Genomic DNA, 25,330 nt, shown 5'->3' with positions numbered 1-25,330 from the left:
GTTGACCGCTCGATAGCGCCGCTTACCCGCGCTAGAAAAAATCAGTCCGGGAACTTTCCGGACAAACTGTGTAAATCACGAACGAAAAGAGCGTCGTACCGGGCGCGCGTTTAATTTGCGAGAAATCGCAAGTGCGTCTAATAATAATTCAATTTGTGAAATTCGATTGTGACGGCGAAATTCACAAACGCGCACAAATTCACCGAGAAACAATTGGGAACAATTAATGCCCTCCTTCCTCACCCCCCGGTATTTTAAGAGCAGTCGGCGCGGTTTCCTGCTGTATTTTATATGTGCATATGTAATATCGTGTAACGGGGCGTTCGCGCAACTGAAAAGGCCGACCGAAATACTTTGCCGGTATCTCGACAACGTATGATACTTCTGCCGTTGTCGCGAAAGCGGGGCTCGAACACAAACCTCAGATATATCACACGTCCGTGTGGAAACACGGCGAGGTCTACTTTACGCGGCAGTTATCGTCGTCAGCGATGACGACGACCGACCCCGACTCTTTGAAGCACAAATATAGCAGAGGAGATTTTTTACGACGAAGTTAATGACGCCGCGCGCACGCGCCCCTTTTCTTTCTTCCGGTTTCTCCCGATCTCGTTCGCACGCTATTCGCGTATCGATAAACACGATTTCAATCCCGCGTTAAAACCTTCGGAATCGGGAACACATTTGATTTTTTGTAAAAACAAATGTTGACGAGGAAAAAAAATTCAATGTTCTCGCCCGTCGTTACATCGAGCGAGCGCGTACCCGCGCGTCTGGACGCGCGCTGCTAATTATCGTCCCGCGCGAGAAAAGGAAGTTCGTACGCTGGGCGTAACAAATCTTTATGGCAAACAATATGTAGAAATGCACATACGCGCGCGCATATGTGCATATGATAATATGCGCGAAGCGTTTATCGTAAGCGCGCACGCACGCACGCACGCACGCGCGCGCAGACACGAGAAGAACTGCAGTTTCATTTCGCCAAGCGGTAATTCAGGTCATTGACTCATCGACGAGAATATTTGTTGGACGTCGTTGAGGAAGTGAGAGAGAGAGAGAGAGGAGGGAGAGGCAAATTTTGTCGGGTTGTATTTCAGGAAAGTGGAACGTAAGTGTAACGCGTGCCCGCGCGCGCGCGCACGCGTCACTCTTTTGCCCAGAAATATCGATGTAACAATGACAAAATATTGTCGAGGCGAAGTGAACAGAGACTGCGTTTCGCGACAAAAATAGTAGGACGTCTGTCGTGTACGTAAAATGACACTTTTGAGAGAGAGAGAAACAAATTGACCACGTTTCTGAAAGGTACGTTACGAAGCGACGGTGTCCCAGAAAGACAATGCGCAACAACGCGGCGATGTAATTAAGTCAAAGGGTTAATTAAAAAGCTACTTGAAGTCGCGGAGGAAGTATCAACGTGACGAATTACGTTTCAGAATGGGTAATTGAACGTTTGTACGCCGGTTTCGCCTCTGGGTCTCGCGCTATGGTAGTTTTCCTACCGCGGATTTCATTCCGTCTATAGTTTTTCGGAACAGCTCGACTCTGTGGTTTTCTTTGCAATTCTCCACAATTCCGCGTCTCCGCGCAATGAGAAACGTTGATGATATCAAAATTCGAACAAATTCCTGTGTTCCAATATTGCGCTACACTACCCGCGCGCGCGCGCGTTGTGTCTTCGGGTCGTTAACCGGCCGCAATTAACGAAGAAGTGGACATGCTCAGACGGATCTGACGCTTTCAACGATCTGACGGCTTCAAACGATCATTGCGTTCAACGAAGAAGAGAAACGAGAATTGCAGATAAGATCGGGTTTGGAATTTCCGGTTGCCGCGTGTTCGCCATTACCTGACCGTTAGTTTGGTTTTTTTTTTTCTATTTTTATTTTTTTTCCCTTTCCTTTCAATGTTCTTCCTTCCGGAAGATCTCTCACGTGTTTCCAGAGATTCACATCTCTATTAATTAATCGCGATTCTCCGTCGTCGCGACGACGAAGCGTTCCGATATTTATCGGACTGTGATATCATAGAAAAAAAAAAAAAAAAAAAAAAAAAAATAGCTTCTGCAACGTTTCTAAGTTAATTAGTATTCACTGACCGATGTACAAACGTCTTCATAATCAACGTAAAGGCTGGTAGGATCAATCGGTGCGAAGGCTTGGTTATGCACTGTTACTTTTGCGCGGCTTAATGAACCGTCTTGTTTCTCCGCGTTACATCGCTTATCGTTCTCATCGAAAGTCGAGCTGTTGCAACCGAGCGCGCCGTTGCTGTGTGCCGCGCGAATCGGGAATTATGTGCCGCCGTTCGACAATTCCGTTCCGGAGGAAAGTAGAAAGTCGCGCGTGTTTTGCGAGGTTTTACACGTTAATCGGACGTGAAACGCATGGGCACACACGCAAAGTCGTTGCGCGCGCACGCACGAGTTCTTCTCCGCGCGCGGGAAGAAGTAAATCGTGTCAAATGAAAAGTCCTCGTTAAAACGTGTGTTTTCTTCGTAAATTCTTCGCGAGAACACACACAATTACGCCAACTCGCTCGTTCCGAGCGAATTGGAACGTTCGAAGGAAGGAAACACACCGAGATTTCAGAGAATTCGAAGGCTCTTCCGCACGTAATGTGTATCGCGTGCACATTCTCTCTTGATTAAGATTCTGTTTTTTTTAATTTTGTTCCGATTCCCCGTTGCGATAATTTACAGATTTTAAATTGTTTGTTTTTTTTCGATTATAATTAATCTCTTTCAGTAAAGAAATCGAATAACACATACAGAGGTGAATCAACTAAAATGTGTAAAAGTCAACTTTTTGACGTTTTGGAAAAAATGTTTTTGTATATATTTTTTTTTTTTTATATAGCATTTCTGTATTATTTTGCAACGTAATTATACTTCGCGTCGCGGTTGCAAACGCGACAAAAAAAAAAAACCAAACCGCGCGGAGCGGCAGTTGCTTTCCAGCTTGGAACAGCATCGTCCGTGATTTGTTCGGTATGCGCATTTTTTTTCTTTTTTTTTATACACGGAACGTGTTTCGATCGGAATTTCTATGAGTGTTTTTTTTTGTTGTTGTGCACTTTTATCAGATAATCGCGTATCGCCTGGACGATATTATTTGCTCGCGCCGGATCTTATCGATTTATCCCTGGAATAGTTTCTTCACCTCGGGTTTTGCCGAGGTGAAAAAGAAACAGCGCACAGCGCTCTCGCATCCGCGAACTTTGTCAATGATTGTGTGTTGTTAAAATTATTATCGCGATCTCCTCCGCCCCGTGTGGACCGGAGTCTCGTTTCTTCTTTCTCAATTTCAAGAGTCGTATCAGAGAGCAATCCGAGATAGACTCCGGCGGTCGATTGTACAAGAGCTGTCTTATCGATCGGCGGCGAGGCTGACGCGCCAACGCCGCGATTAGATTAACGCGCGTGTTCTCTACGCGATATATCGTCGTTATCGTGTGGGATTTCATAAGTTCATTTCGGCGAATTCGTTGACATGCATTTTTTTTCGCAATTCGGAATCTCGCGTGTGTTTGTGTGTCTCGTGACTGGATTTTTGTATTAAATCTTTAAATGTACCGCGTGCCTATCGCATCGAGTGATAACGACGACGTCTTTGAGGTAATATTCAGAAACACGTTAATTTTCCGCACGAACGTATGTTGTAATTGCGATCGTGTTCTCTCTTCCTCCCCCGATAAATTCCCGCAAAGAAATAACGTTCTCAGGTGAGCGCGCCTGCGCGCGAGTCCCCGGTGATGTCGATGCGCGTCTTCGATCGTGCATCGGGATATATCGTTTCTCGGGTGACGGGCGTGAATAATCACTTTCACATTTAGCAACGTCGGTAGAGATATCGCGCTCGAACGCAAAGTGACTCGAACAAGTTTCAACGCGCGGCATGAGAAGCGCGCGCGCACACGTACGCGTGGCTCGATTCGCAGTCGGCGATATCATTGCGCGAGTTTACGTCGTCAACGATGCACTCGCATCGCGACGACGAGAGAGAGACTCACTTAGGAATGACTTTTCTTGCGCGCGTAGGCGTTTCTCGCGCGAGATTTACCACCACGCTCGTTCGTAATTAGCCGCGCGAAAATACGACGCGCTTTTACGAGGGGAAATGAACTTCTCGCGCTCTCTTGTCTTGTCGTTACTCCGCCCCGTTAATTATCGATCGATCTCCGGGTGTGTGTCACGCGCGTGAAAGTGAAACTCGCGCTCGTGTAAACAAACTGTTCTCTTGAAAACACGCCGGGTTTTTTTTTTTTTTTTTTTTTTTTAACAGATCGAATATCAAAGATAAAACTGAAACGCGAGAGAGTTTTCACTTGCGCGAACCTCCTCCAATGGCGACGTCGGAAACATCGAATTTATAAAAATAGCAATCGATTTCGCTTGGTTTGCACGAACGCCGGTGAGGAGAAAATGGCGATATCTCTGAGGGATTGAAAAAAAAAAAAAAAATTTCGCGGAGTAATGTAGTTACGTAATACCGTTAATTACGTATTAGCCGTTAATTATTTCCACGCATGAAATCGACGAGGTAAAAACTCACTGTACCGTGCACAGTCTTGATAGAATGATCGTGACCGTGGCGGCTTAGAAGCCCGCAGCGCTTTTTCCGTGTCGGGAAACGATCAATCGGCGCAGACTACATCCGCCGCTTTCAACCTTTTTCGGTTAAATCGGTCATTACCGAGAATTCAGGGCGCATTTTCCCCGATCGCTCGCGGCTCCGTTCTCTCGTCTCGTCTCGTGATTTTTTTTCTCTTTTTCGAAATAGGAAAAACCGCACGGAAATCATCGGCTGGAAATTTTTAATGCAACACCCGCGCGTGTGAAGTTCATCAACGAAGTCCGTCATAATTCACTGCGTTAATTACGGACGAAAATGATGATTACGTAAGAATAACGTACCTACCTGAGCAACTTGTATTTAAAACCAAATTTCGATGATGTAGCTGTGCGTAATTAAATACAAAAAAAAAAAAATAATTGAATAGCACAAGCGAAAAAAATTAGCGAAATTGCATTAGCGAAAAAAATATATTCAAATTTGAAGAATTTCGCCAAAGTCTCGTTTCTTAAGAGAAAATTTCTTTGAGGATCAGAGTATTTTCTTTTAATTCCTTCTCACATAATGAGTCAGACTCGTGATATCGAATAGTATCGATTACGGGCCAAACATGAAAAAAAAAAAAAAAAATTATCCATTTTGGCCCGTTTCGCAAGAAACTTATCATCCTCTACTTATATGGCTCGCGTTTTGCCAAGCTAATTCGTGCGGAAAAGAGTTCAAAGTCCCAGTAAGATTTGGTGACATTCTTGAAATACGAGAAGAGTATTTTGTTTCGGGCACTTATCAATCGCCCCTCGTACAATGATTATTTCGGCAATTAGAGTCTATCAGTTTTAACAATCATCAAAAAATTCGCAAATTAGATCATTAGCAGCGATTCAATTCTGTCAGCTGGTTTTTCTGAGACGGAAATTACGGTGCCGATACTGTAACTCATTCTTGGCGCCGGCGCGTGCGATTGCTCGTTTCACTGCCGTGCGCGCAAAAAAAAAAAAAAAAAAAAAAACACGATTCATATCTGTCAGCTGGTTTTTCTGAGACGGAAATTACGGTGCCGATACTGTAACTCATTCTTGGCGCCGGCGCGTGCGATTGCTCGTTTCACTGCCGTGCGCGCAAAAAAAAAAAAAAAAAAGCAACACGATTCATATCGGAGCATGGACGATGCTCTCTCGATCGTATCAACATGCATATCTTGCATAGTCTTGCAACGACGACGTTCGTTCGTCCGTTAGCCCCGAGCGCGGTTTTCCGCGGTTGTGCAACGCGCCGCGGCGCCCGGCAACTATGTTTTGTGTGTTGTTGCACACACGCTCTGGTCGAGCTCAAAAGCGGTTAACGTGGCCATCGGCGCGTGGACCGCGATCCACATACAAACCACCGCAAATGTTCCTCCTCCGTTCGCTTCCTTCGTTGCTTCGAACGGCAGTCAACGTGCAAGTTACCTTCCGCGCACTTGCCTCGCAAAGGTTCGCTCGTTTTTATCTAAAGCTTTTGTACGAATTTCGACAAAAGAGGGAAAAAAGAATCGAAAGTACGCGCGGCACGCGAGGGATGTGCGACGTGTGCGGAGGAGTGATGCGAGATCAAAGCTTTCTTGTGCGCGCGATAAAAACGCCCTCGGTCTGAATGATCTGGATACCGCGACTGTTTTTGGTAAGAGATCTTGGTATTGTGTTTCAAGTCGCGCGTGTAATTATAAATTCGAGCGACTCCGAATTTCGCGAAATCGACACACGGGGTGCGCGTTGTCGTTGAAATTTATATATCTGCGAATTTTTCGTCATGGATTTGATTCAAATCTCACATTTGATTATTGATCAGATTTCAATTTCTAATATGTTTTTAGACAAACATTGATCGAACAGATCTTCGCCAGTTTAATCGCTACGTGAGCTTGAATTTGTTTGTTAAACTCATTTCTATCGTCTCTAATGCGGTAAGCGGAATTGACGGAGCGATTCCGAGCTTCGCTTTCGCAAGAGCATTTTTGCGTGATTTTCTTTTTGAATTTATAAGCGAACATTACCGAGGGAACATTTCCGGCGCGGAGATCCGCGGATCTTGTCGTGAACCCACGAACAACGGAGCTAAATCGCGTTACGCGGCACAATCGAACGAACATACACGACAATGTCGACGCGATGTCTCAACATGTTTTGCCACCGTCGTAGATTACATCGGAGAGGTCACGTACAATGCCTTCCTCTCCGGAATAATTAATATTCAGCCGCGACCGCATGTCTCCTTAACTCTATACCATTAATTTTCTCTCTCTCTCTCTCTCTCTCTCTCTCTCTCTCTCTCTCTCTCTCTCTTCGCTGTTTGAAGTAATCACGCTTCGCGTGCTTTGTGCACGTAAAAAGAGCGTAACTCGCACGACTTTATTTTCTTTTTATTCGCCAAGCTCTCGTTCGGTCCGAGATTTCGGCACGCCTCGGGGCGAAGACGAATGCAAATTCCAAATCGCATTTCGCCGGCGTCCGCGATGATAAGGAACGTTCGATATCTGCGCGCAATCGGAATGGCTCGCGGCGTTCTTTTGTCAATCATCTTATCACAGAAGTAAAATCGATTCACTTTTTTTTTTTTTATGATCAGTACTCGAGATATAAATTTACTTGCAGAAAAATGGTAAAAAATTTCAAGTTATTCCAGTTAAGTAATATTTTTTTTTTAAAAGCGAATATCACATTAATATCTAAATGATATGATTAATACGCGAGAAAAATTTATACGTGTATCGATTACTTCGCTTCGTTCGTTTATGCGGTAGATGTTGAAAGTTATATAGCGCGTTTATAAAAATTCCAGTGAGAGATAAAGTTTCATTATACTTCGCGGTAACACGCGCGGTTTTGTGTATAAATGACATGTAAAAGGATTGGCGGTGTGTTTTAATTAAAGTATTACGCAATAGAGTAAGAACGTACGTGTAGTAACACGCGTGTCATCGGATCAATGTGTGGCATTTACCAGAGATGTGTAAACTCGCGTTATATACCACGCCGCAACATTTATATACGAACGCAACGCGTCGGTTGATGTCGAAGCCCGGAGAGGCAGGTGTGTAACTGCCCTGCCGCAACGTTTCAGCTCGAGAGAGTTATGCGCGGTTAAGACACGTACTTGGCGGTTTCCCCGTTGCGAGAGAATTATGGCTTCCCCATTCGACCCGTCGTCGATTGTTGAAACAGTCGATTTCAATTAAAAATTGAAAATATAGCGCTCGATAATTTACTTCACCGGCGAAGCTAGTGAAAGCGCGTGATTTCTCAAATCACCGATGATTCACTCGCGGCAAAGCGTTTTTCGAGCTAAAAAGTCACACGTGCAAATTGATAACACGTTAAAAAAAAAAGAGAGAAATATTGTTTTGTTAGCAAATGTTCGTTGCTGTGAAAAACAATTTATTTCAAATGTTTTAAATTTATCGCACGATTCTCTCGAGATTTATTTTGCGTTATCAACATTCCTACTCTCTCGTAGAAACTTCGTAGAGACTTCCTCCTGTCAATCAAACCGCATTGCTCGGAGTTATCAGCTTTCGCACGATTGTCTGCCGCGTTCGATTTCTCGCCTCTCGAACTCTCACGGCGTTGATCCGCGCGCGGATAACTCATCCCGGTGTGCGAGAGATAGAGAGCAGCAAAGCTGAGAAATCTCGTCTCGGGAAGAAGAAACAAAGAGCAACAAAATTCCGCCGCCTCGCCTCTTTTTCGATATATCGTACAGATATTACTGTGCGATTAATCGAATATCCGCGTAATAGCGCCGAGTTTTTTGAAATTAATCGAACGTCAAGTGTGAGAACACAACTTATTTTATTGTTTTTTTTTTATTTTTATTTTTTTTATTGTTCTCGAAGATAAATACCGCAGTTGTTTCAAACAATCTCGCGCAATTCTATTAAATACTCGCCGTTTATTTTCAAATTTAATCCATGTAAAAATAAACGAAACCTGTTTCTTGAACATACAGAAGCGCGCGAGACAACATTCGACCTCGTTCGCGAGGGAAAGGAAGAACAGACGAACAGTTTCTCAAGTGGAGTCGATTTGATTAACTAACTTCATCAAGCGGCGAAGCTTCCTCGCTTCAGACAACGTCTCGGCGGCTGTATCTTTAGGGAACTTCTAACGAGATCTTGCGGAAAGGATCGCACCTACTTGTATTCGATTAGACGGTTTCCTCCCGAGAAATGAAAACCGACAGAGAGAGAAAGAGAGAGAGAGAGAGAGAGATCTTCTCGTGCGGAGTAAGGTCACGGTAACACGGATCGTAAAATAACCTCGACGACCGCAGTCCATCTGGTCGCGTAGATACACATCATCCTTGTTCTGGTTCGCGAATTTACCGCGAACATCCCGCTCACTCGCAATCGCGGATAAATTACGTTGGAAAGCGCGCGTGTCACTTCTTCGTCATGCGAATAAAAATCTCCGCATTGCAGCAGCATCGCGCCGCCACGGCAGCAGGCACACACGATTTTGTATTAATATAAATGCTGATCGATGTATATTTCTTGGAAAAGAGCGCGATGAAGTGAATTTTTAATCTTCGAGAATGTTCTAGAAAGAGCGCGTGTGCGATAAAACACAAAACTTATTATACATAAAAAAAAAAAAAAACAGTTACAGCAGACAAGATGTTAATTAGGTCAAACTGACGGGATGTTAAAATTGATACTTTTTTTTCCAGCTCTAGTGTGTAACGAGCGCTAAATGAACGGATACCGTTCCCTAACGATTTCAGCGACCGACGAGAAATGCGTGATTATTTAGTCGTTAAACGGAATACAGCGGTCTCGACTGCAGCAGGAGAGTCCGTTCTACAAGAACTCCATTTCCTCGTCCTTCTTTCTCTTTCTCTCTCTCTCTCTCGCGAACTGACCCTAATTAATAAGACTACCGCACACCGGGAGGTACCGACATCCATTTTATTTGCGCAATTAAGAAATATTATCATCGCATTTGTTTTACTCCCGTCTTCTCGAAGCAACGTTTAATTAACAATTTTACGTACAACGCAAATTTATTAAGAATCCAAACAAAAAACATAATGAAAAGTCGAAAGGAGCTTTTCAAGTTTGCCGAACACGCGAGTGTCTCTCGTAAAAGACACGGGACGCGGGAACATCAACTCTCGTTTATATCCTTTTGTTTCTTCTTCTTCTTCTTCTTCCGCTGCTGCTGCTTCTGCTTCTTCTTCCGCTCGTAAACCGATTGATACAATAAAAAGAAAAATCGAAGAGTCAAAAGTTACAACGGAACATTTTTCTCGAGTTGTCGTTCGCGAGCAACTCGAGGAAAATGTTTCGCCATAATTTTTTGTGGAGATCAGCGCTGGATTTTCCTCGGTACGTAAAGCTACGGTTACACCGTTGATTCCAATCAGTGAAACGCGATGCCGCCGGTGTAATCCCGGACTCGCGTCGTGGTCTTTCACTCGCTCTTTACGCGGAAGGTTTTATATGCATCAGCTAGGCGCGCGGCCTCTTATTGCTCGACACGCTTAAACCGCGCCTATAACCGCACACGTTCACGTGCCCGTGTAAGTAGTCCGATAAGTTCCGCGCGGGACAGTATCGAGAAATACCACGAAAGAAACGCGGCGGCTGCTGCTGCTGCAGGTGGCTTTGCGATGACCGAGCACGGTGCTCGAGAGGAGTTCGATTTCCGCGCCGCGTGTAACCGCGACGCGAGCGAACACAGAATCGCGTTTTTTTATTTTTCAAGAACGTTGGTTCACGTACGAGTAAACTCGAACTCGAGCGCGCGATAAGTTTTTTATATTCTCCTCTCGCGGCGCGACGTTGTCTATAAATTATATATATATACACACACACACACACACATACACGCTCGGCATTTAATTTGCGTGCCTTACGTACGAGCAATTAATCCTCGGAAAGGAGGAAGACGGCGGTGAGATGATTTAAGAGTAATCCGAGTCGCTAACGAGCGAATACATACACGACTGAAATACTTAGCCAGCAAAGCTTAAAACTTCCTGCTGCCCGCCGCGATTATTAGACTGTGGATCTCCCCCGCGCGCGACGATTGTTATCTTCTTGATCGACGTTATCGCGTGTCTCCGTCTCGGCGATGTTCTTGCTTCGTTTACCTTCTTCTTCCCGAAAAAAAAAGAAAAAAACCCCAGAAAACTTGTTTTATTGCCTGAGCATTAATGTTAATTAATTTTCGTGATGTATCATGTCGTTATTTTTGATACGTCTGGTAATTAAGAAATAATTTCCGTATCTCTATTTGCACATCGCGAAGTCAATCTCGCCGGTTTTGCTTGGAAGCAACATCTGTTCCGAATTAAAGGTCTCCTCCGCGAATCTCGCTGTTGCGAGTTCAACATCGCGAACTCGATTCTGCGCGTTCGGACACGATTTTCCGACACATCGCAAGTTTATACACTCTCCTCTTCCTCGTCTCCGATTTTGAATCGAAAACTCGAGTATCGGAAAAGAGCCCGCGCGATCGCGATAAACGAGAGCCGACGAAGGTCATTTTTCTTTTGTTTTCGTCGCGTCGAAACGCAACAAGATCGGAATCACAAAACGAAGACCGGCCCGAGTCGCCCGAGTTAATAAAAGATCGATGACGCGACCATCGTGGATCACCGAGCCGCGACCGTTTCTCCTCTTCACCTCGCGCGCGATCGATCGGATCGATCGCGCGCTCGAATCGAATCGTCGCGCGTTATTCTTTCGCGGCGCGATGCGTTCGCGTGTCGCCGTATAACCAAAGTTGTTATTGCGCGAGATGAGACAGATTCTTTTTATAGACTAACGTAAACGTCACGCACGTGCGGGCGTGCGTCGTCGCTTCTTCTGTGAATCCTCGTCGGACATGTGTGTCTCGAGTTTATGCACACGAGAGAGGTGTGTACAGAAGATGGTCCGCGAAGTGGCGGAACTTGAGAGCCCGACGATTTACGTGACGCGATTTGTAAAGAATGTCATCTACTAAATTATAATCTTGAGAATCTTCAATCTTCACTTCGCGAGATTGTTACACCGGACGAATCGTCGGTCGATTCGTCCAGCTGATTTTCTCCTCGACAGAAGTTAAATATATGTTAATCAATCAGAATTATGCATTATTCTTTGATTGGATGATCAATCGACGGACAAATAAATCGGACAATCTTCCAATCGTGTTCCGCAAGAAAATGCAAACGCATTCAGTGGAAATTTTATATTTCCGCGGATTTTTCACACGCCGGTGAACTTCTGCATCTTTCGTGTCGCTGTGTTAGTCCTTCGGGATTATGTCATACCGCGATCTCTTTCGCATTTCAATTTCACGATTCGGAGAACTTGCCAAAGTGACGTCGTTTTCGTTTTGCTCTCTCTTTCTGCGATGACTTGGCTTCGGAAATGCTCGCACCAAATTGAAAACGTACATAGTTATTGCATTTATTTTTACGAAATACGTGCGACAGCTACCTACAGGTAGACGAACCGCTCCCACATGTGCTGTAGATAACGCGCGCGCGTTATCAGGATAACATCGTTACACACACACACACACACACACCGAGGTAGCAGCCAATAATCGATGTCTCGGTACGGTAACTGTTTTTTTTTTCTTTTTTTTTATTAAAGTAGATCAGTGGGTTTTATTGCGAGATCTACGTTTGTGTACGTGTGTCTGATACGCGACTGGATAAAGTCAACCTGGTCTGCCGGTAGATACGTTATTTCGATGGAACTTGATCTCGCGATTATTTATTCTCAAAATACGGATCGAAGGAACATCTTCGTATCGATATAAAGTAGGTATTCGAAACGAAACGCGTAGAAAGCGGGGCATATTATCGCATTGCTGTTGTCGTTTGACGAAATTTCGTATTCGTTCTTTGAAAAAAAAAACGAGCGTCACGTAACACGCGCCGCAATTAAAAGAATAAATTTTACGTACGTACAAACAAGTTTTTTATTTGCATTAAATTACATTTTCCACTTTCGCGTCAACGATCTCTTTCTGTTCTTCTCGCGAAAGATCTGTTTCAGATTTTCGTTCGTTTCAAATTAACGTCAACGCATTAGTCCGCGTGTGAGAAGGACTGGAATTAATTAAAAGGATGCGTCCCGTGCACGCTCTCTCTCTGACGAGGACAGAGTCGTTCCGTTACCGGTAATTGAAAGGAACACAAAATCGAACGCAGCTTCGTTTCTCTCCCGCGAGAGATTTTCGCCTCATTGTGTCTACGTTATAATTGTCGATTTCTTCTCGCCGCGATTATCGTCGTCGTCGTCGTCGTCCGTCGCCGCGGCCTGTGCACCGCATGCGGCGTTTTTGCGGGAGCGTCAGAAACTTCCTCGTGCCACTTTAATCTTCATAGCAGCGCATAACCGCGCGGCGTGACCTCATACGACGGCCACTCCCATCCTTCCTAACCCTCCAGCTTCCCTCGACGCTCTTCTCCTTCTTCCTCCTCCTCGTCTGGCTCGTTCCCATTTAGGTGGCACTCGACAAATTGATTAGGCATGCAATTTTGCATGCCTTGAAAGAGAGAGAGAGAGGGGCCCAACTTTCGACAGGAAAGTTCGGAACTCGTGTAGAACGCGAAAATCACGCCTCGTGACGCGACGCGCGCGGTGGCGCGCATGCGTATTTTGTAATGTTTAAGTTGGCGATGAATAAAAAATGTCCTTCTTTTTTAAGAACAAAATTTCCAGAACCGAAGCGAGCAAAAAATCATCGATTCGACGAGAAATTTGCGAAGAGAGAATACGAACTCTCGACTTCTTTTTTGTTTTACGAGAAACACAGTCACATATTAAATGTAACGGAAATAAAAAGTTTTAGGAGATGAAGTTTGAAGTGTGTTGCGGCGGTACTTACCTACATACTGCGTGAAAGTTTTCAAAGTCTGTCGAGCGAGTTGAGAGATGCCATTTTTGGCTTTCCTTTTCGTTCAACCGTACATTTATTACGGGAAGCAATGCGCGGGAGATAATTACGTCTCGGGTCTGATGGGCGAAATCGGTAAAGTTAGTGTGAAATCAGAAAATGCACAGTGAAATAAAAACTTAGATTTCACAGCGATATATATGTATATATATACACGTATATAAGGCGCATTTTTTTTCTTTTTTTTTTTTTTTTTACGTACCCGAGCGGAATAACGCGGCGCGGCAGCTTATTACATTGCGCATGTTGTATGCGTTCGCTCTTGTAAGTTAACGAATGATTATTAATGATAATGATGATGATGAAACTTCTCGCGTTTCATCCCGAGGCGCTTTTTGTATGACAGCGAAGTGATTTGCTCCGATAATTCCGCGTCGGATAACAAAAGTGAGAAAAGCTCAAAAGGAAGCTTCCAAAGCGGAACAAAAAAAAAAAAAAAGAAAAAGAAAAAAAAACAATTAACTGTTCGATATAAAATAATTGATATTTTTAATACACAAACGTTTTAATGTCGTTTCTCTCTTCTGTGTTTCAGGCTAAACAACGTGCCTCCGTAAAATGGCTTCTGTCGAAAGCGTACAACAATCGAGTGCCAGAAAAGCTCCGCGAACCGTATTATCGCGATCATGAGGTAGGCTGCAGTTTTTGACACACACACACACACACACACACACACAACGGTGTGTGACGTTGTTTAAAATCTAGTTTGCTACTTCTACATCCACATTTATTTACTCATCACAGCCTTTGCCTTTGTCTTTTTTTTTGTTTCACCCGCCAATACTGTCTCCGACAGAATAGATTGTTCTTTAGAAATGCATTTATCTTTGTTTATTTGTTTTTTGTTTTTTTTTTTTTTTTTACGTTGATTGATTTTGCGACAATTTTCTTCCGTGCTTCGGGATGGATGAATATTTTCTCATCGTCGGAAAAATCTGTCCTCTCCCCAATCGGGCCTTGAGGAATATCCTGAAAAAGTCTTTTGTGGCGCACATCATTATTTCGGCGAAGAAAATGGATCCCCCGTCGTGAAAGGATTCTCTCTGCGCCGTCGAGGGAACGCAGCGTTCGCGAAACGAGAAATATTAAATAACGATCTTCGAACACAATATAAACGCGTCTAATAAGACGAAAACGGAAGAGAATGTATGATCGAAACTTCTCCGTGAAGGTGAACTTGGTGGAAATTCGAACTACGGTTGAAAACGCTCGTTGAAAGCGCGAATTCTGATTTATTCATACATTTGAAATCGTATTCAAAGAGCGTTTCGCTCGCATCTCGTTCGCATCGAGTTCTGTTTATTTCTCGGACATCTCATTATGTTGTTTGCAAATTTATTTCTCAATCACATTCGTTCGTATTCACGCGAAAGATTTTTGCGCACTTATCAAATAACGCGATGTACGCGTCGAGCTTCCGCAGCTCGAGCAAGTCTTGACTGCAAAACCCGTGAGTAGTTTTTCCGGGCTCGCGTTCATTCGTGTATCATCGTTCATCGCCGTCGATCCGATTAAAATAATTACATTACCGTGTTCTTGTGTGACGCCGCGCGCGTTCTCTCCCTCGCGCCGGCAGTGAGTCGCGAAACTCATCCTCTCGCTCAAATGTTTTATTTCGCGTTTCTCTCGAGTCTCGAGGAATTTTCTGCCGGAATTTCGCTTTTTGAAAATATACATTCGAGTCGACGCGGAAAATGAGAGCGCTCGAATATACTCGGTTGACTTGTGAAAAATGCTCTCCTTTTTCGCGGGACACACACGCGAAGATTTATACAACGTAACATGTTTTCTGTCGCGAAAATAACGTTAGCTTTGACAGATACGCAAGTTGGATCGTCCCCCAAATGTGAAATTTGTTTCTATCAGTTCGCGGTGTTATTTTTACGATTGATAAGTATCCGAAACGACACACAGAGTAGTAGCAGTAGTGGTAGTATCACATTGTCGCTGAAGTTTCACTCCTCGGAAGAACGAAATGTCAAACGCCTGGCTCGTTATCGCGCTCGTGGTTCGCGTGACAGCTCGCCGACGTACAGCCATTTACGGCATCGATGACTTCATTGTTGCAAATTTTCTTTCTACCGAGCACTTTTTTTCGGAAATCGCACTCCACTCGCAAACTTCGGCCGTTGCAAGCTGTGGCGCATTGTCAAAAATCATCGAAAACGTTCGCGAACGTGTTACGTGCGACAGCGAGTCAGCGTGTTTGTCTTTCTGAAGAATTGAAAAACTCGACAAGCAACGTGATATTGCCGTCGCTCTCTATTGCGTCGTTTTCGGATACTTATCAATCGCTCTTTATTAGTTCATCGCTATGTGTACATGCATACACAATTCCAACTGCTATCTTCGAATTACCTGCTTCGCACATGTTTCTCTCGCAAAATAGTAATTACCTCAGTACCTTTGATATTTCGCTCACGTAGCGGGTCTTTCGTGCGAAACTGCTGCATGTTCTCTGCTACGGCGCTCCGGCGCGGTTCGACTGTTATTATTATTGCGTGTGCTCGCTCGAGAATCTTCGTCGAGGTAGTTTTATCGCACACGAAGAGAAATTGATTTAAATGAAGATCAAACTGTCGCTGTGTTAAATCGTTAACTTTTTTTTTTTTTTTCATTACATGTCTCTTGTAGTTTTGTTTTGCACTTAGGATTTTAGGAAGTTAAAAAACGGACAATAAAATGAAACGATGCAGATAATACGGAGATTGTAGAAGTTTGAAGTCACGCGTGTGCATAAACTTTCGATTGATTGTTTCGAACTTTTCTCTATAATCCATCGAGAAGCCGTACGAGACGTTTTACTACACGTAATATTTACGTGTCAGTGAGCACTCATGAATGGTTTCCGTGATGACTGTCCAATTTGTAGTCTGACTACTACTTTGTCGTCGCCACATCTCGATTATCCGATTGAAATAATGTCTTTGTCATTTTTTTCCTGTTATCTCAAGTCGGAAATGTCGAATATAATATTTATATTAATTAATATTCATATTAATTAATATTCATATTAATATTCATATTAATTGCGGGCATTAAAAACTAAAGAGTTCATACATAGGATAACAATTCTCCTTTCGTTTCGGAAATATTTTATCTTTTATTGCAGGACTTTTCCTATTTAAAAAAAATGTCTTGAGATTTAAACAGAAGACAATTTCAATTCCTCTGGATGTCAAATTATTCACACACGTAATGGCGTAATAATTGAGACACTGTGGACATAATATATAACTACTGTGTACCGCTTTAAGCGCAGAAGTTAACGTCGCTATTTGCACACACAGGAACAGGAACACCTGAAGCCGCAGATCGTCCACGCGCTTTCAAATGCGGAACTCTACTGCCTCGCTCTGGCCAACATATATTCAGATCCCAACTATCACAATCAGAACCATTACGGGATCTTGCAAGCTCTGGCCAGGAAAGGCGTCTACGTCGCGGAGCAGAACAATACTCAGCTCACCGAAACGGTCCTCATTCAAAATTCACCACTCAAGATGGTAAGCGCTCTTACTTGCCAGCGCTCAGCCGAGAGAGAGACCTGTACAACAGTCTCTTTTCTCTGAATATTTGCATTTGTGTCACACGAAGTGATGTTCCGAAATTGTCAGAACACGCGCATTACCATGATTCTGCAAAAGTTTTACACATTAACGCATTCGAGACTGACGACGACTCAGCATATCATGCAATGTCTCACATCATTTTGCCGATGATGTGCAATGTCTCAGCATGTGGTTCGTAATATCGGTAAAATAAAAATTGCCGGCTACTACTGGGGATAGTTTTTTGTTACAGAACGTTGGTCTCGAAATGTGTTAACTTTTCTGAGCGTCAAACGTTTTATTAATCGACATCTGTCTTTTTCCTTATTTCTCGTCGCAGTCCGCGCATATGGCTGTGATAGAAGGCTTGATGGTCTTGTATGCGAAAGAGGTGGTGACGGGTGATCGAGTAGTATCGGCGATTCGACGGTTCGATCCTCAGGCAACGGTGGACGTGCCGTCGGACCACGAAAAGGGTCTTCTGCTCTGGATCAATCACGCCTCGCACGCGCTGATCGCCAAGATCCAGAGCGAGGAGGGCGCCGGTGACAAGTCGCGGCTGCCCGAACTGCCTGTCGCAAAAGACTTTCAATCCCTGTGCGACGGCGTGGGCCTGGCGGCGGTCGTCGCGTTCTACTGTCCCGGCGAGATCAACTGGATGGAGATCAGGGTGTCGAAGAGACCCTCCGTGGCGGACGCGCTGCACAATCTCTCCTTGGTTCACGCGTTTTGCGTCAAGTGTCTGCCCTACTCGATTTTCCACATGCAACCCGAGGACGTGACGTATATGAGAGGGTGCGTTAGAGCTCGGAGTTGTGACGAAAATTGAATTCAATCGAGAAAAATTGTTATGATGAAAAACATCTTTGATTTTTAGATCTATGAAGCAGAACCTAGTGGTCTTCCTGGCGGACATGTACAATGTCCTGGAAATTCATCCGGCTAAGTGCGTGCGCTATCCCGGAGAGGAGCGAGCGTTGCAGTATTTGGATGGTACGTAAAATATTTTCTGGCGAATGTGAGAGACACATGAATTTTAGACACAGAGCTGCGCGACGATATGTGGCACGTTGAGCTATATTTTTTCGATGAGAGAGAGAGGGAGAGTACGAGAGAGAGAGAAGTCGTGAAAATTGGTGGTGGATAAATGTGATTGGTGGAGGCTGCCGTATTACTCTGTATTGGACTCTTATATATACTCGTTCTATGATTTAGTTTGTTATACTTTTCTCCATGAAATTCCATTGCCATTGCAGTCAATGCGTGCGCGTTGTCAACAGAGAAATTTTATTTATAATTAACGAGATGTGCGAAGGTCACTTCAAATATGTCAAATAAAATCGATAATAAAAAAAAAAAAAAAAAAAAGTCGAGAAAAGTATTGCTTGCAATCGTAATGGTAATCACGCTTTTTATCAGTGTCAATACACATACTCGAAATCCCTCTCGATCCGAACTCCTCCCGAGTGCAGCAACTAATTACATTTTACACTTCTCTATTTTAATACGAATTGGCGACCGTTTGCGGAAAACGAACAACGAACGCAGCAACGAGCGAAAAAAAGATGTGTATCAGCGAAAACTACGAACTTACTGTGTCTACACACGCTAAAAAAAAAAGTAAAAGAAGCACCTAATCTACAACTGTAATATTTCCATATATTTCTATGGCGTAACCTCTTCTTGACGCTTGACACGACAACGCCTATCCTCGCCTTCTTCTTTCGCCAACTTCCGGTTGACCGTGAACCACAATGACACGGCGCGGCGACGGGTGTGCAGCCTGCCCGCGCAATAGTCATGGCGTAGCTCATAAGAGAAGCCTGCCACAGTCTATAGCTCCGATACCTGATCTGAGAAGCAACCTCTCCGATTTTACGCCAGGTTTCACAGGTATCCACAGAATTACCAAAGAATCAAAAACTCATGAACTAGGTGGTCGTCTACCCCTTGCGAGTCACATTTTCGCGGAGACATTTTTGCCGTTTTTAATTAAAATGTGATCCGGGGGGATTTTTTCAACCCGATCGCCTATTCGCATTTATCTTCGTTCCGTAGGTGTGTTATAGGTCATTCGTCTTTAAATGAACGCACACTCATCTTACTCATAGCTAACTAATTGTCGCTTATACAAAGCTTTAAAACAATTCTAATCTCAATATATATATATATACATATAGACAAAGTACTTAGATATTTGATAGTTTTTTAACTTTTTAAAAATAGACACACACGTGTTTCGAATTTAGAACAGTTATCATATTTCATTGATTTAATATAGAAGTACGTAAAAAATAAAAGTCTAACATATGGCTCTCAGTAGCGCAGTATACATATCATTCTTCTCATATCGAGATAAATGTAAATTATTTATTAGGTCGTAGTCTTGTGACGCGGAAGCAAGAGAGAGGCAATTTGTTGTATCGACAATTTTATGTGCGTTTTGCATTTAAAAATCAATAGCTGAGATCTAATCTCTTTTTTGGCGAAGTTCGTGAGGAACGCACTGCTTGTTTCTATAATCATAATATTGTTTGCATCTCATCCGATCTTTGTGAAAACTTAGTTTTACGATGTATACATGTATCTACTCTAACGTGTGTGTAAAATTTATTTTACATCTTTTTCTGCATATTAAAAATAATTGTTTTATCTTCCTCTTATCGGTCGAACAAAAACATTTGTGTGTTTTGAATCAAACGAATTGACTCCTCGAATTCTCTGCTGATTAATATATATATATATTTTTTTATATATATCTCAAATCTCAGGAAGGAGATAACGCAATTGTTCTTAATATCTATAAGTACATGAACAAAACACGTGTGAGTCACTACTGTATGCCGAGTATTTATACTGTATATTCTCCATCGAGAACATACCTGCATGCGAGATACGCATACTTTCATGCATATACAATTCATCGCGCTGCCTGCTGCTTCTGCATTGGACGTTAGCTTCACATTACGTTTCTTTTGCATGAGATTTGTGTCGTGTGCCGCCACGAGTCATCGCTATCACGGTGCGACAAGAAAGATGAGAACCTCGTCTCGTTCATTAAAGTCCACTCCATGTTTAGTTGGTACGATTATGTTGCGACGTTGTGTTACATATATAAATTATGGATTCTCTTTTATTATATTATTAATTAAGTACACGTCGAAGTGCACACATGCTCGTTATTTGTGTTACTTTGTTAGATTTGTCCGATACTCTGCGATAAAAAAAAAAAAAAAAAAATTAGAAACTCTAGAACGTTAATTTGTGGCACGGATGTATGTGTTTGTGTTTACAGGTGTTTTTTTTTCTCTTGAGTAAATTTCCTAAGAGCTTTTCCTTTCCAGTTCCGTTTTTTTTCGAGTGCTCGAAATTCTCGAAAATCTTCGGAATTGGCGCAAGTTAAAAACACGTAATCGATTTGCGAACTCGCGTTGCGTTTGTTTGTTTTTTTTTCTTTTTTTTTCATCCACTGCATCCACTTTGTCGAACAAGTTAATTGAAGCTCGGAAGAAAAAGAAACCGGTACATTTGAATATTCCACTAACGATCTGATCAATAATCTGTTGCGTAAGCTTCATATATTTAATGTAAAATATTGGAAAATTTCGTGTTGTGTTTATACAAAATAATCTGTTGTGTAAAAAGCTTTCTTTATAATGTAACGTAAACTACAAGTTTTATCATTTGTTGAGCATCCTACCGTCTTTTTCAAATTATAGTATTTGAGTGATGAATGACTTGTTCATTTGACAGAGTGGACGTGAACAAACTATCGATTAATCATTGTGTTATCTTTTTTAGTTGCAAAGTCAGCTCCGAGCAGCACCGTGAAGAAGTCGCAATCCTTGCAACAGACTGTCGAAAGTCATCCGTACGACGACAGGTGTGTGTGTGTGTGTGTGTGTGTGTTACATTTGAAATCGTACAGCACAATTTATTTTACAAAGTTATCTCGAATTTACTTAGATCTTTATTTTGTAGACGCGCGGGAAGCGAAGAAAGCTTCGTGGTGCATCGTGGGAAGGGTGTGCCTACGTTAAGTTCCGTGACCGACGACAAGTCGGTAACTAGAACCGAAGCCGCCGGTCGACCGAGCAACTGGGAAGATCAACGGCGAAGCTCATACGCGGGACGTCGATCTAGACGGAACAGCATCACGGACGATTCTCAACTGACCATCGAGAACTTTGGCGGCTCTCAGGTATGTTACAGGAACGGGGCACGAAAAAAAAAAACAAAAAAAAAAGGAAATAACGCACATTTGTGTGTCTTTATTTCGTTTATCTTCGCGCGGAAAGCGAGAGAGGATTGTCTCGTGAGGACAAGCGGTATGATCGAGTGATTTCTTTTATCCAGGATAATTTACACAATTTTGGTAGAAATCCGGATAAAGAGGTAGGCGCGCACATCGGAAAGCGCAGCACCACCGAGCCGACGTTGCCCGCGCGATCCAGCGTCCAGGACGTGTACGGCAGCGGCGTGCAACACATAATCGCGGACAACGGTTACGGCGGCGACGAGGAGCCGCCGAGGTTGCGACGGCAGGCGTCTAACTCCAGTCTGGATAACGTCGCTCTCCGGCATATATTACATTCCAGCGCAGAGAACGACGGTGGCGCGGACGGCGGCAACGGCGGCAACGGCAGCAACAATGACGCCGTCACGAAACTGGCCAGTTTCGCGAATCTGAGCAGACAGAGCTCGGAAAAGGGGATCAATTTTACATACACGGAACAGGAACGGCAAGCGGACAACGCGAAACCGATCAAGAAACAGGGTCAGAGCAACGGCAACGGTAACGGCGAGAAGAAAACGACGTTCGCCACTTTGCCAAACACCACGACGTGGCAACAGCAGAGCAGTCAACAGTCGCAACAGACGGAGCAACATTCTGTCGGTAAGTTTTGATCGAGCCTCGAATGGTACGTATAAAATTCTACTTCAAAAGACGATTTTTCTTCGAAGTTTGTTACTGAAAATACTCTGTGATGCCAGATGAAAACGGCGGTAACACGATAATGGCCTCGCAGTTGAACAACATACGACTGAAACTCGAAGAGAAACGACGGCACATAGAGAACGAGAAGCGCAGGATGGAAGTCGTGATGTCGAAGCAACGACAGAAGGTGGGAAAAGCGGCGTTCTTGCAGGCAGTGACGAAGGTAAAACCACAGGATTACATAAAAACAATTTAGAGACACAAGTGAATTTAGAAAAACTGAACTGAACTGACTAATTGCAGAAAACACTCATTTATTTACGTTGTTATCGTGTGTTTATCGATTCGATTCTACTCGTATTATTGCTATTAAGGTTTTACTGTTTTATTAATTTAAAAAAAAAAAGTATATATATATATATATATATATATATACAGAGACACACAAACAAGAAATAAAAACTGACACAATTTGGTGCGAAATTTCGGAATGTTAAGTGTTTAATTGATATATAATATTAAAATCTGCTCATGCGACAGCTACTTCTTGCATCTGGGCACGGGTGTTTAGTATAGAAAAGAATAATGTGCGAAACACATTATCTGTCAATCTCTCAGGAAGTACAGAATTTTTTTTTTTCTTCTAAAGTACATTGATATACATATAGCTATGCGGAGGTACATTTTGATTTAAGCTATCGCTTGTATATAAATACAGACAGTTGCAATATTATTTATAAAGTAGAACATACAAGTGCTCGATTTCAGGCAGAGTAAATCAATATTGATTTGTAATCCATCTGTTTATTTTGTTTGTTTTATTTCACGTGTATGCGAATTGGTTTATCGTTCTGTCGCTTTTTGTTTTTTGTACATAACGGAGAACATAATGTCTCATTTTATTTTGCGCCGTAAATAATCTTGGTTGCCAGAGCTGTTACATGTTGTCCTAACACAATCCTCTTTCTGACATTTCAGCTGTACTTGATGGTAAGCGCATGTTGTCTGTGTAATAAATTTATGCATTCACTACAGGATTGAACATTTCTGTTTAAATCAGTGTGTTTCAGTTTTTTCGAAGTAAGAATTGTTGTCGAAAAATTAAATTTAGCGCTTTGGCGAAGTTTCTCTTCGTTGAAAAACAGTCTCAATATTTTGGAACCGGCGGAGTAATTAATGTCAACATTTTTTTTTATAAGATTGTGTACATATGTATATATGGCATAACGTGTATTAGCATTTTATCGTTTTGCTTCATTATTTGTTAGTTCCAAAATATATTGACGGAGTTACGAATGAGTGCGCGAGTGAACGAGCGGTGAACGATATGTTCACACAAATTAAGTAGATAGATATTTATCTTGTTTGAAGCACTCTCTGCATGCCGTTTTATGATCAAACAAGATTTTCATGAAGATATCAATTTTATATACATATAGATATAGGATACAAAAAGATTTGAATGTAACGTATTGTTATTTAGTTGAAGTAGCAACCGTGTGTGTAATCGCCGTAATGTTACTTATCATAGTGTTGTCAGTTGTTAATATCTCACGTAAAGTGGCATTGTATTGTACACGATGTCGAGTTCGAGTTTTTTTTTTTAAAGAAGATAGTACACAAGTAAATTAATACGTGTCCTAGTTCAGGTCAATTATTGTTTTCATAAGATATGATTTGCGAATTCACACTCTGAATGGGCTTTGATATTGAATTGCGCTTGCGAAAAAAATTTTATAACACACACTTCGGGCCGTGGGAAGACACTCGACAGCACGGTGTTTGATGGTGATTTGGTGGCAATTTGGTGGCGGACTCTGAGTACTTAACAAGGCACGCTGGTTGGGCTGGTTGCAGGGTAAGGTTAAATCTCCTTCTTCGTCAACGTCCGGGGGGGACAGTCCGGCCGAGTCAGTCGGTCCCCCCACTCCTGTAACCTCCGGATCTTCCGGGGCGACTCCAACGAGCGCGTCCGAGGTGTCCTCCGTACCCCAACAACCCTCTCAAGAAAAACCACAGAGACCTTTCTCTCTCAAGGTACGATACTTACGATCAGCGTAGACAAGAGACATTATTTCCACGTAGACAAGAGACATATACATATTTATATTTATATATTCCGCGCGAAATTAATTATTTAAAAAATATTTTCTACATAGAAGATTTTTATACGCGCTTATGTGAATGGCTTTCGAACGTCCGTCGAGCTACTTTTTTTTGTTTTTAATCATTGTTACACAGAAACACAGTTAATGGATTTTTTCCAATTACTTTCCCTATACTCTCTTGATGTTTAGAGATTTCGAAACGAGCGTGATATGCGAATACAATGGCTATTACGAAACAGCTTTACCATCTACGTTTTTTCAGTAGAAGTTTTATTTTTTTTCATACCGGACTATTATTTCGCTTCTTGACGCTTCTTTTTTTTTTTTTTTACATTTGTGTAGAGGAGAACGAAATCTTTTTTAACGACTCGATGATACTCCAATAACGCCAAATGTACATCGCCTGAGTATATATTCGCCAGTACAAGTGCCCCTCTGATATGCATGATACAATACTAAACACTCCGTGAAAAAGAGTAGCGATGTATCGTTGCATTTATTAATGTTTTTCGGTGATGGTTACTCAAATGTGATATTTAATATTTAATCACACAATCTATATATACATCTGTACTAATATAATCTACTTCAATTCATGTAAATATATATATACACATACACACACACACACACACACACACACACACACACACAGAGTATTCAAAACACAGTTATTCCTATTTTATAACTTTCGTGTCGTTCTAATTACGTTATTTGCTGGCGCGCGTCGAGTCATTTGAATTCAAGCAGTAACCGAATGTGTTCCCGAACTATGAACTTATATCGAGAAGAGTTGGAGAAATTTGAGAAGCGAGTCTTAATATATTATGTTGTCACATATATATAGTTGTACAAGATATTGATCAAACACAGAGAGACGAATATAAATGTCGCGCGCGTCTATAAATCGTGTCACCAAAATTTCCGTGTCACTGCCGAACTTCGTTGTTGTACGACAGATAATTGTTGGTTGTTGCGCAGCGAATTACATACATCCGGTCATGTTTTATTCGTACTTGCTTCAGGTAATAAACACACATTTATGCGAAATTACAAATAAACAAGTTTAAGTTAATGCGCGAGATGCGCGCAAATGCGTATCACACGATTTGTGATTCACTCGCCCGAGAGAGACTCGTCAATATACATGTTATCAAAAAAAAAAAAAAAAAAAAAAAAAAAAAAAAAGAAAACCCGAGTTTTTCGCTGCGAGTATTAC

General features: G+C 42.5%; 1 protein-coding gene across 12 annotated transcripts in view; it reads left to right on the top strand.

Annotated features, from left to right (window-relative positions):
* LOC109859271 (patronin) overlaps positions 1 to 25,330 on the top strand; it is a 46,901-nt gene that overhangs the window by 12,294 nt on the left and 9,277 nt on the right. For 8 of the 12 annotated variants that reach the window (XM_020437354.1, XM_020437350.1, XM_020437352.1 and 5 more), the window contains 10 exons: positions 14,049 to 14,144; positions 16,804 to 17,019; positions 17,405 to 17,859; positions 17,942 to 18,057; positions 18,847 to 18,957; positions 20,866 to 20,947; positions 21,046 to 21,265; positions 21,421 to 21,961; positions 22,060 to 22,226; positions 23,861 to 24,040. In XM_020437354.1, coding sequence (XP_020292943.1) covers positions 14,049 to 14,144; positions 16,804 to 17,019; positions 17,405 to 17,859; positions 17,942 to 18,057; positions 18,847 to 18,957; positions 20,866 to 20,947; positions 21,046 to 21,265; positions 21,421 to 21,961; positions 22,060 to 22,226; positions 23,861 to 24,040 — 2,184 coding nt within the window. Of the gene's footprint in view, positions 1 to 3,472; positions 3,620 to 6,194; positions 6,237 to 14,048; positions 14,145 to 16,803; positions 17,020 to 17,404; positions 17,860 to 17,941; positions 18,058 to 18,846; positions 18,958 to 20,865; positions 20,948 to 21,045; positions 21,266 to 21,420; positions 21,962 to 22,059; positions 22,227 to 23,860; positions 24,041 to 25,330 lie in introns of those variants that run through there. The other 4 variants (XM_020437360.1, XM_020437361.1, XM_020437358.1 and 1 more) reach the window with 4 other exon arrangements.

Source organism: Pseudomyrmex gracilis, unplaced genomic scaffold (assembly GCF_002006095.1).
Source record: "Pseudomyrmex gracilis isolate BER0280 unplaced genomic scaffold, ASM200609v1 scaffold_252, whole genome shotgun sequence".
Taxonomy (NCBI): Eukaryota; Metazoa; Arthropoda; class Insecta; order Hymenoptera; family Formicidae; genus Pseudomyrmex; species Pseudomyrmex gracilis.
The sequence above is the reverse complement of the archived record's forward strand: the minus strand, read 5'-3'. Positions and strand labels throughout refer to the sequence as shown.